A 17603-nucleotide genomic window follows, 5' to 3' on the forward strand; every position below is an offset into this window, starting at 1 on the left:
AGCGTCAAATCTGAGATACCAATGTAACTTTTCGGTGACTGCATTGTGGTAAAAATGGATACATCCCTGAAAGTTTGAATTTTTCCCAAATCTTAATGTTTTTATTTTATTCATGGAGGAAAACAATGAGAACTACAGTTAAAAACCACATCCACAAGCTACAACTGAGTTTAAAGAAATACTTTTATATGGCCAAATGCAGCCACAAAGTTGTTTTGTCTCTGTCTCACACATAGCAACATTCCATTGCTTGTACACGAACTTGGTCAACTTGGTACACGAACTATTAAAGCAGACTTCAGTGAGAAGTCTGAATCCACATACGATCTGAATATCCAGAACTATCTTCAAGAGACTTTAAACCGTTGAAGCCATTCCTGCCAACTTACTGCAGTGAGTTAACAGTTTTTCAAATTTAGTAGCAATAAACAATAAGAAAGTGCATAGAGAAAGTGTGTATGATTCAAGCATTGTTATCGATACCTCAGTAAAAAGATCACACACAAAATAATGTCTATAACTGGCACCAAAGAGTTATCAGTAATTTAAACGTGAATTAGATTTTTTGAGTAATGATTAATTTTTAAAATATTTATTTCAAATTATGGGTCTGCTAACCCACTGACTATTTATTAAGTTTGAGAAACACTCCCATGTAGGAAGATGTGGGAATGACTTCACAGAGAGAAAATGCTATATTTTTTCAAGCAGATTCAAAGAGAATGAGAGTCTTCAGGAGCTATGTGAAAAGAAGAAAATGCTTTGAAAATATATCTCAAAGAAGAGGGAGCAGAAAACCGTACAGAAATGAAGTTACTCTGAGATATACTGGTGAGGGGCTTCAAAAAACAATATATATACTAGTCCATGGGTCCATGAAAGCCACTGGAAGGATAGGAAAAACAGTAGCATGCCAGAGTTTCAGGCAAAAAAAAAAAAGACTCTTAGGTAGCCTTTCAGCACTGAGGAGGGATACAGTGGATACCACCAGCGATAACGCAGCCTGAAGAAGGTAAAGCCTGGAGTGCGAGACAATCCCTCACCAGGAAGACAGTAGGAAAGGGAGAAAAGCAGGGATATGGCAGCGATGGATTATGTGAAGGCACAACAGGCTTGGGAGCAGCAGCAGATGTTGTGTAAAAACAGTGTATCCATAAGACACATCTGAAACACTAGCTGGTGGTAACAACTTGCTACTGTAAGAAGGTTAAGTTCTTAAGTTTTTCACCAGCTTTATGATTTTAGAATGAGGATATATCTAGATTTGCTTTTTAGCTTCCCTTTCCAAGAGTACTATAAATAAGCCCAGTTACATATCTAGGAAGGATCCATCTATCATCTGTTTTTCATATAAAACATATCTTAGATGGGCTAGGGACCTTGGCTATTAGCTATATGTGTATATATATATATATATGTATATATATGTGTGTATATGTATATGTACATATGTGTATATATGTATATATATGTATGTGTATATATATATGAGTAAAATTTGTCTTTATCTTATCTAAAGATCCTCAATTTTTTCATAATAGGCTATTTTTAAATGGTATTAATGTTAGATAGTTCTTAATATCACAGTGTTAAGAACTACAAAAGGTCTTGGCTTTCATCCCACTTGCAAGCAAGTAAAGCCGCCACAGTTTCATAAATGCGGGTAGAAGACATGAGACTCCTGGGTCAGAGACTGATAGTTTGTTACTCAAGGTAACAGCAGCAGTAAGAATATTAGCACTTTGTGCTGGTTCCCCAAGCCACAATTTCCGTAGGAAAACCTGAAGAGAGCTAAATGAGCCCTGCACACACAGTGTAAAGAAGAGGAACCTTGAACTTAGGGAACCCACAACTCTCATAATGGACAGTAAGCATCCTTTGTTCCTAGGAAGACATCTACTTGAAAAGGGCATTCAGTGCCTCAATATGCAAGAAGGGCAGAAAGGTGAGATAAATACCTCCCCGCAAATACCCTTATTTCTACATTATCTTGTTTTCTGGCACATTTACCTGAATACGTCACTCCACTGGTCACTGTGAATAATCCGGCTGATGCAAGCAGAGATCAAATAGCACCAGAAAAAAGCCAACCTTGCAGTCCTGATCTTATCCATGTCCCCCAAGGTCCTAGGCCTAACCAGCTGAAAAAATGCCATAAAGCACCAAGGTCTACTTAAAATTCAATGGCTTTCCCCTTAAGTTTCTGTATTGACCTTTATACTTGGCATTAAACCAGGTACAAATGGACACATTAAAAATGTGCAGATTCTTCTTTGGCTCAAGAAGGAAGTCTAGAGCAATTCTGTCACCTAACTTGGCCAATGAGTTGAAGGTAACTTGAGTGTCTTCCAGTGTTAAGGCATACGGTATCACTGATCACTTCTTTTTGGGAAACCCCACTGAATCAGCAAAGGTAGCTCCTTTTAATAGAAATCTCCACATTCATATAAGGACCACAGGATCAACTGGTAGCGTTTCCTTAAATAAAAGGCTCCTTATGACTACCCTTAATGTGTAAGTTTTGGGAAGGGAAGCAAGTTAATGCCTGGCCTTCATACAGGAAGTATAACACCAGGGGTTGATACTCATGGCCTCTGCAAAGAAAGTGTTTACAATTGTTGGGCCACCCAAATGAGATCTTCATCGGCGGTGGTGGTGAGGCGGGGACCAGGTGAAGGCAGAAGTTGATGGTGCCCTCGGGTGGCTTCCCAGATGGATGATAAACCTTAGGGGTCTCAGTTCAAGTCAAATGGCTGAGTCTACTCCTGGTTTTAGGAAAGACTGACCTACTTATCTCTGGTAGCAGATGGGTGACATTTATCTGCCCCTTGGAATGGCTGAGGGAGGCTGAGGGATTGACATAAAGAGCTACTGACAGGTATTTTGCTTGGGAGGTGCAAAACCTCTTATTATCCCTTTCGTTTCCAATAGGTTTCTCAATAAGGCTAAAGGGAATGGCCATGAAATCGTGACAGCGCTCCCTGGAGGTAGATGACAGACGCAGCAGTCAATTAAACATAAAGTGTGCAACGGTTCATAGATCTTCAGGAGGAAAGCTCTAGGGAAAATTCACTGAAAAATAAAGATTAATATTCTCCCTCCCCTGTGTCTCTGGGGAATGAGGTATTTTTCTGTTTGCAGGTGCTAAGGTTGTTACCCTTCCACTGCTACCAAATCCATGTGTCCCAGCCCAGCAGCTGTAACTTCACCACTTTCCAGTCAGTGACTAAATGCACGCAAAGCTTTGGTCTAGAAGGGTCAAGTGACAAGAAGGACAAGAGCACTGCTGTAAAACTTGCAGAGATGGGCTATAGGAATGACGTCTGCAAGATGGCTAAATAAAAGACATCCTTCAAATGCATCTCCCCTCTTCAACAGCAATAATTTGGCATCCGACCATGGAAAAAGCACCTTCATGGGAACTTCGGGATGCTACCTGGTGCACTCTCCAACTCAGGAAAGACATTCTGAGAAGGCAGGCTCACACCCAGGCAGCTCACTCACTGACTGTGGTCCTAGCCACAGGCCCAGAAACAGCTCTGTGCCCTGCAAATTCTGCTACGGTCCCAATGGCTTTGGTTCTGCCACCAACAAAATACGCCAAGGGACCCCGGAGGAGTCACACCTACCCGTCCGTCAGCTAACAGGCACGCAAACCTCAGTCCCACTTGTGTGGATCTGAAATAGCTCTTCAACAGGCTTCAGCCCCTCTCTGCTGAGGTCTGGGACCCGCTGGGACCCAACAGATTCTGTCGAATTCTGAAAGGGCACGGTAACTGGTCTCCAGCCCATCCTGGCCAGTCCCCAAACATTCGTGCTGGCACAGAGACCCAGCAGGAGACTGCAGCCTGCACCCCTAAAGATTCTGAAGGGTCCTATAGGTGGCTTTATCCCTATCACAGAAGTAGTCTACCGGCAGGCCAGCCAGTCTCAGGGACCCAGCAGGAGACGTCTGACAATGCTCCCAGAGATCCTGAAAAGGCCTAGACTCAGCTCCAGCCCTTCCCAGCCAGTCCGTGAGCAGTAACCCACCTGCACCCCCGAGATCCTGAAAGGGTCCTAAACTAGGTTCGATTCCCTCCAAGCTGCAGTCACAAGCAGTCCTGCCGACATAGGGACCTGGTGGGGGGACACTCACCTCTGTGCCTCAGGAGACCCTGAAACGGTCCTAAACTCGGCCCCAGTTCCTCCAGCCAAAGTCAGGGAGTAGTCCAACCCACCCGAGGGGCCTGGTGGCACGAATGCCCATCCATGCCTCCGACGCGAAGTACGCAGACTTCAGTCGCAGCCAGGAAACCGGAAATAGCCCTGGAGCTTGGTTCTAGCCCCTCTCAGCCACAGCCCGGGCCTACCCTGGGACCCACCCAGGTACCCACCAGTGACCAGGGACTGGTCCCCTCCTGGGACCTGGCAGGAGGTGCACCCATCCACACACCTGGTGAGAGGACAGCTGACTACGGACGCAGCCACGGAGCCTGAAGTGGACCTTGTCCCAGCACTACCCTACTGAACAAGGGACTGGAGACAGTCCCAGACACCTGAGGACCAACCAACCTGCCAACCGTGGACCCCGCTGCAGACCCATCGCCGCGCATAACCCGCTCTGACCCAGCACGAATGTGATTCCAGAGGTAATCCCATCCGTTAACCCAGACTACAGAGAAGAGGCCATTAACTGCTGAAAATGGTCTTTAAAGACTGAAGAGGTATTAGCTCCTTCGAATGCACAGGCATCAATGCAAGGCTACACAGACCACAAGGAATTAGGTAAGTCTAACACTACCAAAGGCAACGAACAGTTTCTAATCCCATAGAAAGATATATCTTAAATTTGCCTGACAAAGGATCAAAATAATCATCTTACAGAAGCTTAATGAAATGAAAGAGAACACAGACAACGGAACAAAACTAGAAAAATAACACACGAACGAAAGGACAATAAAGAAACAGAACTTATAAATGGAACCAAGCAGCGACCCTGGAGCCGAAGAATACAATCACACACCTGAAAAATGCAACGGAGAGCTTTACCACACAGACTTCTGCATCCGCCACACCCATGCCGTCTGCCTCTGAAGTCCGCCTGAAATCAAGTCCTACGCAAGACCAGTCACAAGGGTTTGCTGGGTCAGAAGGAAAACATTCTGCAGTTCAAACGCCGAGTACTCCAGGAGCTACACTAAATAATGTCCCACTTTCCCTAGGGTAAGTACCAATATCCTGAGGCGTTTCCACACACACGCCTAATTCTTCTCTCATTTACCCCCCAGAAGAGCTTGGGGTTCTCTCTCTCCCCCTCGCTCTCTGCCCCTCCCCCACTCTGTCTCTCTCAAAACGTATAAACTTCAAAAAATTATTTGAGAAAAAAGATTTAAATATTTATGCACTACAAGGAAAAAGAGGAAGCTGGGAAGTAACTGCGGAACGTTAAGGTATGCAATCGCATCTGTGGCTCTTGTCAATTTCTGCTCACATTCTAAGACGTTCTGGGCCCACAGGACACTGTTTTGTGATAAATAAGACAAGCGCTGTTCTATGTCTCATTATAGATGGCTTTAATGAATGTAAAATGCTAACAATAACAGTAATGAAAGTAGCTAACACTTACCGAGTACCGACCATGTAGCTACTGGCACTGCTCATCTCTGTACTGGGTTAGCTCATTCAGTCCTCACATCAGCCTCATGAGAAAGAAATAGGACTACCACCCCAATTTTATAGATTAGGAAACCAATTCGCAAGCAGAAGAGCAATAATTCAAACCAAGGCCTACTCCGCTTTTCCACATAACATCAAACAGCCCTCGTATATCGTTTAAACTTTTCTCCCTTGATATAATGTTGGTACCTTAGTTTCTCACATTCCCCCCAAAAGCCTGTCTTTTCTTTGTTAATGTGTCTAAGTGATCTTAAATTATGTAGCCAGCATCATCTCCTCTGTAAAGCCTTATCTGTCTCCTCCCACATGAATTCCTCTCTTTTCAATACTCTGGAAAACATGCTTCTGTAACATCTATTACAACTTTTCTTTACGGCTGTTATATTTTCTTCAACACTGTGAATCTGACAAGTTCAATAATAATGTCTCATCAGCTCTGCAGCTACCGGTAGTAGTCGAAAAATAACCAGCAGACACAAAATGGCTACTGAATTAAAATCATACACACCGGGGCGCCTGGGTGGCTCAGTCGGTTAAGCGACCGACTTCGGCTCAGGTCATGATCTCGCGGTTCGTGAGTTCCAGCCCCACGTCGGGCTCTGTGCTGACAGCTCGGAGCCTGGAGCCTGCTTCGGGTTCTGTGTCTCCCTCTCTCTCTACCCCTCCCCTGCTCACGCTCTGTGTCTCTCAGTGTCTCAATAATAAATAAACGTAAAAAAAAAAAATGTCAATTATAAAAACCAAAGAAAATCCTGAACATAAAATTTCTAATGTGACCTCTGCTGGCCACTACACAGTAGTATTACAGTTGTACGGATACTTTTATACTACCCGTTTTTAACAAGGTTTACCATGATGCCCCATATTATGGCCATCTTGATTTCCCTTACTCCATTAGCACCTCTGCTAAACTAATCTACTTTAAGGTAAGCACATTAGTTAGGATTTTAAGCTGAATGGTGCAGGAAACACTAGTTAATGGCTTTTCCCTTACCGTTTGCCTCGTGGATAATGCCGCACATATTCTCCAACATCATGAGCAGCGACAGCTAAGACTTGTGGGTCATCGGACACCTCCAGAAGTTTTGTCAAAATTCTGAAATACATGTAATCCAAAGAGAGATTGACTTCTAGCTGTTCCATACAGCACAACAGAGCACAGGTATAATGCAAGTATCTCCTGAAAACAGGCATTTATAAATATAGTCGTATTTTCTACAGATCTTACTATTATGCACAATGCACTACACATAATAAATCACACATAAGTTTGAGGTTTCAGCTTTTATACATATGTAACAGGTTACTTTCAGATTCACGATGTATACCTCACCCAATTCCTAAAATACCAGGAACTCCCTCCCCTGCTCTCTCAAGACAGACAACTACACTGAGTTAATGGTGAGTTAATACATGACAACCACTGAATCCTTGACAACTATATTCTGAAAGTTAAACATGTGTAAGCCTTCCGTCGGTATGAAGAAGTTACTCGAAGCTGCGATCAAGACGGAAGGTGCGCCCCGAGCACACACATCCCCTCTCTCCCTCTCTCTCCAAGTCTCACGAAGGACCTGAACCTGAACTTCACAGGTAAGACTAAACGCAACATAGCAAGCGAACGTCTTCGGAGAAGACGGCAGCCCAGATTCACACCCCCGGCTCCCTTGCCGTCCTCCGACTTTCTCCACAGCAGCCACACGGGCAGAGTGTCACCACTGCCGAGCCCGACAGTGCTTGTGACAACGGAAGCCAACCAGACACACAGAAGGCTCCCCTCTGCCGGGAGCTGGAGCAGATTTCTGCCTCCTCGAGGACCTGCAGGGAGAGGACTCATCGCCCCCAGGGGGCGCATGTGTCCTCCGCAGTGAAGGGGGGGGGGGGGGGCGGGTGCACGCCCCCAGAATCCAATCCACTGGGAGAGACCTCCTTCATCTACTTCGGAGCGAACGTGAAGGGAGACCATTCAGGGAACAGGTGACTCGTGTTACTGACATTGCTCAAGGGCACAGAAATAGGAAGAAAACTTCTCAACTCATTCCACAAACAGAGCATAACTGGGACAACCAATCGGAATGAGTATTTTTCTTTAAAGTTTTATTTATTTATTTTGAGAGAGAGAGAGAGAGAGAGAGAGAGAGAGAGAGAGAGCGCGCCACCGAACTGTGAGATCAAAACCTGAGCCTAAATCAAAGTCAGACGCACAAACGGCTGAGCCGTACACGAAGCACTCTTAAAATTCAACAATAATAAAAACAACTCCATTTAAAAATGGTTAAAAGACCCGAACAGACATCTCACCAAAGAAAACAGCTGGCGAATAAGCAAACGAAAAGATGACCAACATCACGCATCACTGGAAAACAAGGAGATAACACTATCCACCTTCGTTGCGAAAATGGCAAAACCCTGAACACGGGCACCACCAGATGCCGGCAAGGACGTACAGCAACGGGTATGCTGATTCACCGCTCACGGGGATGCCGAGAAGTCCAGCCACCCTGAAAGGCAGTTTGGCACTTTCTTACAAAACCAAACCTGAGTCTTACCATGCCATCCATACTCCCTTCAGATTCACCCCAGTGAGTTGAAAGCTTATGTCCACATAAGATCCTGCACGTGGGGGCGCCTGGGTGGCGCAGTCGGTTAAGCGTCCGACTTCAGCCAGGTCACGATCTCGTGGTCCGTGAGTTCGAGCCCCACGTCAGGCTCTGGGCTGATGGCTCAGAGCCTGGAGCCTGTTTCTGATTCTGTGTCTTCCTCTCTCTCTGCCCCTCCCCCGTTCATGCTCTGTCTCTCTCTGTCCCAAAAATAAATAAACGTTGAAAAAAAAAAATTTTTTAAAAAAAAAGATCCTGCACGTGGAACTTTAGACCAACTTTATCCACAGTGATTGCCAAAACCGTGAAGCAACCAAGACGTCCTTCGATGCAGAAACCATGGTACAGCCGTACAATGGGACAGTCAGCAATAAAAAGCAAAGAGAAAATAAAAAGCAATGAGCTACCGAGCCACAAAAAAAGATGAAGGAACTCTCAATGTGCATGGCTAAGGGAAAGAAGCCGGTCTGAAAAGGTTATATACTATCTAATTCCAACTCTAGGACATTGTGGAAAAGGAGAAACTACAGGATAGAAATAAGACCAGTGGTTGCCAGAGGTTCAGGGAGAGGGAGGAAGAGCAGAGCGAGTAGGTGGAACGTGGGAAATTTTTAGGGCAGCAAAACTATTCTAGGCGACACGGTAATAGGGGACATGTGGTATCAGTCAAAACCTACAGAGCATATAACACAGAGTGAACTAGACAACAGAAAAAGTGAGCCCTAATGTAACTTACAGACTTCAGTTAAAAATAATGTATAAATATTGGTTCATCAGTTGTAACAAACATACGACACTAATGCAAGATGTTAATAATAGGGGAAGAGAGAATATATGAAAACTCTCTGTACATTCCCCTCAATCTTTCTGTAAACCTAACATTCTAAAAATTTAAATCTATTCATTTTAAAAGTTACAGTATGATATGTGTGTGTGTGTGTGTGTGTGTGTGTGTGTGTGTGTGCGCGCAGGGGAGAGAGAGGAATTCTTGCATTATTTCTAACAGCAAAATCTGGCAATAGTATTAAATATCCATCAATGGGAGACTGATTAAACACGATACAGAAAAAAAGAAGAAGGCAAAAGACTCACATTTCTGAATTTCAAAACACACTACAAAGTAAAAGTAATCAAGACAGTAAGGATACTGGTATCAGAACAGTCATGTAGATCAACAGAACAAAACCAAACGTCCAAAAATAAACCCATGTGTCCACCCGTCAACTGAATTTCAATAAGGGATACCATGACAATGCGATGGGGAAAAATAGTCTTTTCAACAAATGTTACTGGGATAACTGGATAGCTACATGCAAAAGAATGAAGTTGGACCCTTACCTCACATCATGTACAATAAAATTCGAAAGGATCAAAGACTCAGATGTGGGGCGCCTGGGTGGCTCAGTCAGTTAAGCATCCGACCTCGGCTCAGGTCATGATCTCACGGTTTGTGAGTTCGAGCCCCGCGTCGGGCTCCGTGCTGACAGCTCGGAGCCTGGAGCCTGCTTCGGATTCTGTGTCTCCCTCTCTCTCTGCCCCTCCCCCACTCACACTCTGTCTCTCTCCCTCTCTCAAAAATAAACATAAAAAAAAAATTTTTTTAAGACTTAAATGTACGTGCTAAAACTATAAAAATATTACAGAATACAGAGGAGTAAATCTTCAAAACCTTGGTTTTGGCAATGGATTCTTCAGTAGGACACCAAGAGCATGAGAAACAAAAAAAAAATAATAAACTGGACTTTATCAAAATTTTTAAATGTGCTTCCAAGGACTCTATCAAGTAAGTGACAAGATAACCCAAAAAATGCGGCACCTGGGTGCCTTAGTATGTTGAGCATCTGACTCTTGATTTCAGCTCAGGTCATGATGCAAGCATCGTGGGTTCGAGCCCCAAGTTGGGCTCTGTGCTGACAGCTCAGGGCCCGGAGCCTGCTTCAGATTCCGTGTCTCCCCCTCTCTCTGCCCCTCCCCCACTTGTGCTCGCTCGCTCTCGCTCTCTCTCTCTCAAAAATAAATAAACATTTAAAAAATTTTTATTAAAAATGGTGTTGGTTCAATTAGACATCTACATAATGAAAATAACTGTATCTTGACCCCTACTTTGTACCTTACCCAAAACCAATTCTAGATGGAATAGAGATCTAGTTGTGAAAGGTTCAAACAGTAAATCTTCCAGCAGATGACCTGGAAATACATCTTCATGATCCCATATGGGGAAAAACTTCTTAACCAGGACACTAAAAAAAAATACTAGCCATAAAGGAAAAAATTAATCAATGGAGCCACACTAAAACCAAAGAGTGAAGAAAACAGTTGAGATGAACAGATATAAGACCTCTTGTTCAGAATACATACAGATCTCCTATTAAAAAAATTTTTTTAAATGCCTGAACAACCAATTCTGGAAAAATAGATATCCAAATGACTGATAAGCAGATGACAAGGTATTCAACCACATAAGGAAGGAAGAAAATACAAATTAAAATCATGAAATAACTAAAATTTTTTATTATTTTTTAAAATTTATTATCACTAGTGACAAAAGTACATTGGCAAGGAGGTGGAACAACAGGTATTAAGAGTGTGAAGTGAAATTTAAAACTTACTTTAAGAGCTCATAATTCTTCTCATTTAATCTCACAGCATTTTCTCTCCAAAATTTCTCAGATTTGTGCACAGGACTCCACTCCAGTCTTCCAGATTTAAGCTCTGAGCTATATTCATCAAATGAGCTACAAAAAAATTTTAAGGATCTCAAAGTTAAGAAAAATCTAAGAGTTGCTCCAAAATTAAGCAAGACATTTTTACCATCTTAATCATACCTCAAGAGAAGAAAAACAAAAATTCTTCACTGATGATTTAATTGCAAAGACTGACCATCCTTTGTACATTAACAAACTACCACTAAACGAAGTTTAAACAGCTTAAATAATCTTTAATAAACCATGTGAAATTTATTCAAGGTCCTAAGGTCCAATACCCCTGCCAAACTGGAGTGCTCAAAATGAGGTTTACTGAAAGGAGCATTTGCTTTCAAAATCTTTGTCCTAATAAATAAAGTAAAATCAGTATAATGTCTGATAATCTAGCAGAGTTTCCACCACGCCACTTAAAATACTGTATTTGCCAGACCACTAGATGCGTTAATGTGAATCTATATAAAAATATGTTACTTAAATAGCATATTCCAATACCATAAATGTCATAAACCACTATAGTGTATTATGCAATGAAAAATACACATACGGGTATAATATCGCACAACGTGATTACAAACACTGTAAAGGTAATTCACTAAGTTAACATTATAAATTAAAAACAAAAACCTCTGCATAAAACAAACTGCAGTGCAATGCAATTAAAAAAATCATTCACTATGTATCAAGTAACTTAATTATTCAAAGCTTCATTCTATACAAAGTGTTTAGTGTTGTCAGCCAATGGTTGGCTGGGCACCCTTCTAAGTGAAAAGTGAAAACTTAAAAGGACATGGCTGGACATCCTTCCAAGTGAAAAGTTGAAAAAGATTTAGCCATTTAAATACTGACTGGTAATTCAGTATAGCCAGAATTTTACTGGTTAAGTTGAATAGAGTGTTCTATTAAATAAAGTACTAATTTACTTTAATATAAGGCCAATCAGTGTAAGAAATAAACTAATGCTGTTTAACATGAATAGCCTAAACCTTTAACAGCAAAAACAGAGACAAAGCTCTTTTACCTATACCCATCACCTGACTGGCTTTAATGTGAAGAGCAGGATTTTTCAAATTACCAAACTCAACATGAAGAATCAATACATAATAATAATTGGCTAACATGGATTAAATAATTTAGAAAGCTAAGTATCACTAATCTTGTTCATTTTTAAGAGATCTCAAATCATTATTACAGAAGAACTGATAACAGATTTATAAAAATGAACTTAATAAAATTTGTAAAAACTTCAAGTCTACTGCTGGCCAGGCTAGTTTATTACAATCCAGTTACTGACATTTGAAATTACAGAAAGACAAAACTCATTTGCCTCCCTCTACAACGCCCATGATAGACCACTGGTCTCGGTGACACATCCCATCTCTACAGCAGCACTTGGGCCTTGGGATTAAGAACTGCACTGAATTATCTGGTAAATACATTTCTGGAACACATACTACACCGAAGGCATTTGCTGGATAGTTGAAACCTCACAACAAATCCTACCAGGTTAGAATTTTTATTGCTATTTTACCAAAAGGAAAACTGAGGCTTTACAAAGTCAAGAAGCTTGTCAAGGCCAAGTGTGGACAAAGTGGCCAGACAATTCAAACTGGGTTCAGCCTGGCTCCCAAACCCAAACCACCTACACAGAAAGATCTACTCCTACACAGTAATTCCCTTTTAAAAATGTATCAGTAGTTTAAAAACAAAGGATATATATGTTAACGGGAAAGATCAATACATTATTAAACAAATATGAACAGTTCCAGAAGAATATGTAGAACCTCATTTGTATATGCGTTTGTGTGTGTACATGCACACACGTGTCAGGGGAGCAGGGCTAGGAAGGTTTTTCTGGAAGCAAACACAAAAGTGGGGGCGGGGATGACTAGGTGGAAGAGGTATGGAGTCCCTTCTAGAACTATGTAAGGATTCTTTTTTCTCTTACTGCATCGTACATCATTTGTGTAATTTTTAATATCAAAAATAAAGAACACAATAGGAACTTCAAAAAAGCAGGGAAAAAAATACTCTTTCCGTTTATGGCCAAACATCCTTCAAAAATTAACGAGTACTGTTTAAAAAGATTCTAAACCAGGGGGAGATTGTTAAGGGGTTCCAGAGTGACACCAACATCCTGTGGGATTAAGTCAGATTTCAGACAAGAGAAGGGTGGGAACCTCCCCAAAAGAGAAGACGTAACACAAAGCTCTAACCAACTGTTACCATGGTGATGAGCCAGTTGTCCCCCACCCCCCATATTCCCAATTCTTAACAGAAGACATAATGTTTCAGTGAAATCTTTTGGGTTTATAGTTAGTAACAAATTTAGACTTTCTGAAAATACTAGGAAAGTCCAACGAGGCCCAATATATCCAGCCTGTGAGAATTTTTTAAAATAACATACCTAAGGTCTTGGACACTCTCACCAAGTTTTTCCAAAAGAAATTTTATATCTTCACTGATATCTTCATCATCGTACTTCTGCTGTTCCAAGTTCTCCAACTGTTTCAGAACTTTGCACTGGATCATAGCCAGGGCATATTCTTGGCGAGTTTCTCTTTCGGTCGATTTCTCCAAAAAGTTCTGAGTTAGACAAACATGTGAGAAAACCGTATGATTTCTTTATGTGATAGTCTTAGACCCCTGCACTACCTCCTGCGCCCTCTCTCCTCCTCTATTCTCAGCTTAAGCGAAGACTATATCACAAATCCTCATCTCTTTCCTGAGCACCTGTCCCATATCAAAAGCGTGTTTCTTATTCCTCGCTTGCTTACTTACTGGCTTAACCACACATTTAAAATCATGGAACCAGAGGGGCCTCGAAACACTGGACGTGTTTACAATTAAGCCCATCAGATCCTTTCTCACAGCCCTGCTTCTGAGCATACCCAGGGAACTTCTCATCTGTTGGCCACCTAGTACTTGGGATGCTAAGGAAGAATGTTTCTTCAAGTATCTCTAGAGTTTCTCAGTCAGTCACCCTTTCCCCTCTCATCAACCTGCAAATGCACAAAGGACATTGCCTGAACAATTATCAAAAAAGTTTTGTGACATTCTGGCAAATTCCCTCGTTTTCTTCTGTAATTTTTCTACTTAGAAGAATACTTATGAAAAGAGCAAAGGAATCCTAAATATACTGGACCCTTAATACGGATTTGAACTGTGCAGGTTCACTCTTCTGCAGATTTTTTTTTTGATAATTATAGTACAGTACTGGAAATGCATTTTTATTCCTTAGGATTTTCTTAAAAGTTTTTTTTCCAGCTTACTTTATTGTAAGAATACAGCATAAGATACATGACATACAAAATATGTGTTAATCGTCTGTTTATCAGTAAGGCTTCTAGTCAACAGTATGCTATTCATAATTAAGTTTTGGGGGAGTCCAAAGATATACATGGATTTCCGACAGCACAGGGGGTCAGCTCCCCTAACCCCTACACTGTTCAACTCTATTTATAAAAATAAACTGTTCGTTGAATGAACCAGTATTTCTAAGCAAAGACTATGCTCAGGCTTAGGGACAAAAACAGACAAGCTCTCAAGAAAGCTACCTTCACCAAGATGGTAAAGGCGGCCTGTCAAATGCCTCCCCTCCACACACACACACCCACCCCCCACACACACACTAATCCTGTAATGACAATTCCAAGTCAACTGTACCAAAATATGAAATTTTTAAATTTATTTTTGCAAGCAAATTATATTCCTAGTAATTATGCTAAACAAACACATTAAGAGAGTTAGCTCAGCATATGTAAATTAGAGATCGATCCCTATCAAAATTCCAATGGAATTCCAAAATTCCATTTTTCACAGAAGTAGAAAAAAAACAATCCTGAACTTTGTATGGAACCATAAAAGGCCCTGAGTAGCCAAAGGAATCCTGAGAAAGAAGAACAAAGCTGGAAGAAGAACAAACACATTTCCTGGCTTAACTACACTACAAAGCTTTATTAATCAAAACAGTATGGCACTGTCATAAAACAGACACACAGATCAATGGAACAAAATAGAGAGCCCAGATATAAAACCCCACATATACAATCAACTAATATTTGACAAAGGAGCCAAGAGTACTCAATGGAGGGGCTGTCTGGGTGGCTCAGTCAGTTAAGTGTCCAACTCTTGATTTCAGCCCAGGTCATAATCTCACAGGTCATGAGATCAAGCCCCACATAGGGATCCTCACTGACAGTGCTGGAGCCTGCTTAGAATTCTCTCTCCCCCTCTCTCTCTGCCCCTCCCCTGCTCATGCACATGTGCGCTCTCTCTCTCCCTTGCTTGCTCTCTCTCTCTCTCTACCTCTTTCTCTCTCTCTCAAAAATATATACATACATAAAACAGCACTCAATACAGAAAGGATAGTCTTTTCAATATATGACATTAGGAAAACTGTATAATCACATTCAGAAAAATGAAACTGGAGCCCTGTCTTACACCACTCACAAAAATTAGCTCAAAATGGATTAAAGACTTACACATACTGAAGCTGTCGACCTCCTAAAAAAACAAACAAACAAAAAAAGGGAAAAAGTTCCCTGACCTTGATCTTGGCAATGATCTTTTGTATATGATACCAAAGTACAGGGAAGAAAAGCAAAAGCTAGCAAGTGGGGTGACATCCAACTGAAAAGCTTCTGCACAGCAAAAATAACTAAAATAAAATAAGATAAATTAAATAAAATAAATTAAATTAAAAAATGAAAGTTTTCCTGGTGGATGAAAGAAAATATTTGCAAAGCATGTTATCTGATAAGGGGTTAACATCCAAAATATATGAAGAGCTCATACAACTCCACAACAACCACAACAAAATAATTTAAAAATGGGCAGAGGATCTGAACTGACATTTTTCCAAAGACATACAAACGACTAACAGGTACATAAAAATATCACGACTCATCAGAGAAATACAAATCAAAACCATAATGGAATATCACCTCAAAAAACAAAAGATAACAAGTGGTTTCAAGGTTATGGAGAAAAGTGCACACTTGTTCACTACTGATGAGAACATAATAAATGGGTGCAGTCAGTACGGAAATCACTATGAAGGTTCCTCAAAAAATTAAAAATAGAACTGCCATATGATTCAGCCATTCCACTTCCAGGTATTTATCCAGAGGAAATGAAAACAGAGTATCAATGAGATCATCTGCACTCCCATATTTATTGCAGCATTATTCACAACAGCCAAGACACGGGAATAATCTAAGCGTCCAACAAAGGATGAATGGATAAGGAAAATGGGGCACAGGGGTGCCTGGGCAGCTCAGTCAGTTAAGCGACCAACTCCGGCTCAGGTCATGATCTCATGCCTCAGGAGTTCGAGCCCTGCGTTGGGTTCTGTGTTGACAGCTCAGAGCCTGGAGCCTGCTTTGGATTCTGTGTCTCCCTCTCTCTCTGCCCCTCCCCCATTTGCACTCGCTCTCTCTCTCTCGCTCTCTCTCTCTCTCAAAAATAAATACACATTAAAAACATTTTTTTTTTATTTTTAAATTTTTTTTTTTTCAACGTTTATTTATTTTTGGGACAGAGAGAGACAGAGCATGAACGGGGGAGGGGCAGAGAGAGAGGGAGACACAGAATCAGAAACAGGCTCCAGGCTCTGAGCCATCAGCCCAGAGCCCGACGCGGGGCTCGAACTCACGGACCGCGAGATCGTGACCTGGCTGAAGTCGGACGCTTAACCGACTGCGCCACCCAGGCGCCCCTAAAAACATTTTTTAAAAAAAGGAAGAAAATGGGAGTATATATACACAATGGAATATTATTCAGCCATTTAAAAAAAGGAAATCTTGCCACTTATGACAACACAGATAGACTTTCAGGGCATTATGCTAAGTGAAATGGTAGAGAAAAACAAATGCTGTATGAACGCACTTATATGTGGAACCTTTAAAAAACTGAAATTAAAAAAAAAACACACTCATAAATATAGAGAACAGACTGGTGGTTGCCAGATGCAGTGGATGAGAGGTGGGCAAAATGGGTGAAGGGGACCAAAAGGTACAGGTTTCCAGTTATAAGATAAGGGAGTCCTAGGGATACAATGTACAGCATGATGACTACAGTTAATAGCACTATATGTATATCTGAAAGGTGCTAAGAAAGTAGATCTTACAAGGTGTAATCACAAGACAAAATTTGTAACTATGTGTGGTGATGGATGTTAATTAGACATACTGGGGTGATTATTTCACAATATATACAAATATCAAAGTGTTATGCTGTATACCTGAAACTAACAAAACGTCGTATGTCAATTATATCTCGATTTTTTTAATAAAGGTAAACAACCAATTTTCAGATACTGAAATTAATTGGTCACCAGCAGACCTGTGGTAGAAGGCATGCGAAAGCATGGGTGGGCAAACTTTCTAAAATGGGCCGAATAATGAATACTTTAGGCTTTGAGGGTTCCATCATAGCTATTCAATTGTGCCATTATAATGCAAAAGCTGGCATACAAAATACAGAAGAAAAAAAAAAGCACAGAAGTGTTCCAATAAAGTTTTATTTACAAAAACTGATGGTGGGCCAGAACTGGCCCATGAGCTACTACAGACTGATGAGCCCTGAGCTAAAGGGAATTCTGCAGGTGACAGAAGTGAGACTGCCAAATGGGAAGCTGAAC

At 41.4% G+C, this 17603-nt stretch overlaps 1 protein-coding gene across 3 annotated transcripts in view; it reads right to left on the reverse strand.

Annotated features, from left to right (window-relative positions):
• Nucleotides 1-17603, reverse strand: part of ATP6V1H (ATPase H+ transporting V1 subunit H) — a 109594-nt gene that overhangs the window by 35219 nt on the left and 56772 nt on the right. For all 3 annotated transcript variants that reach the window (XM_043601071.1, XM_043601073.1, XM_043601072.1), the window contains 3 exons: nt 13368-13546; nt 10868-10993; nt 6653-6754 (listed from right to left, as the gene is read on the reverse strand). In XM_043601071.1, the coding sequence (XP_043457006.1) occupies nt 6653-6754; nt 10868-10993; nt 13368-13546 (407 nt within the window). The remainder of the gene's footprint in view (nt 1-6652; nt 6755-10867; nt 10994-13367; nt 13547-17603) is intronic.

This window comes from Prionailurus bengalensis, chromosome F2, assembly GCF_016509475.1.
Source record: "Prionailurus bengalensis isolate Pbe53 chromosome F2, Fcat_Pben_1.1_paternal_pri, whole genome shotgun sequence".
Taxonomy (NCBI): Eukaryota; Metazoa; Chordata; class Mammalia; order Carnivora; family Felidae; genus Prionailurus; species Prionailurus bengalensis.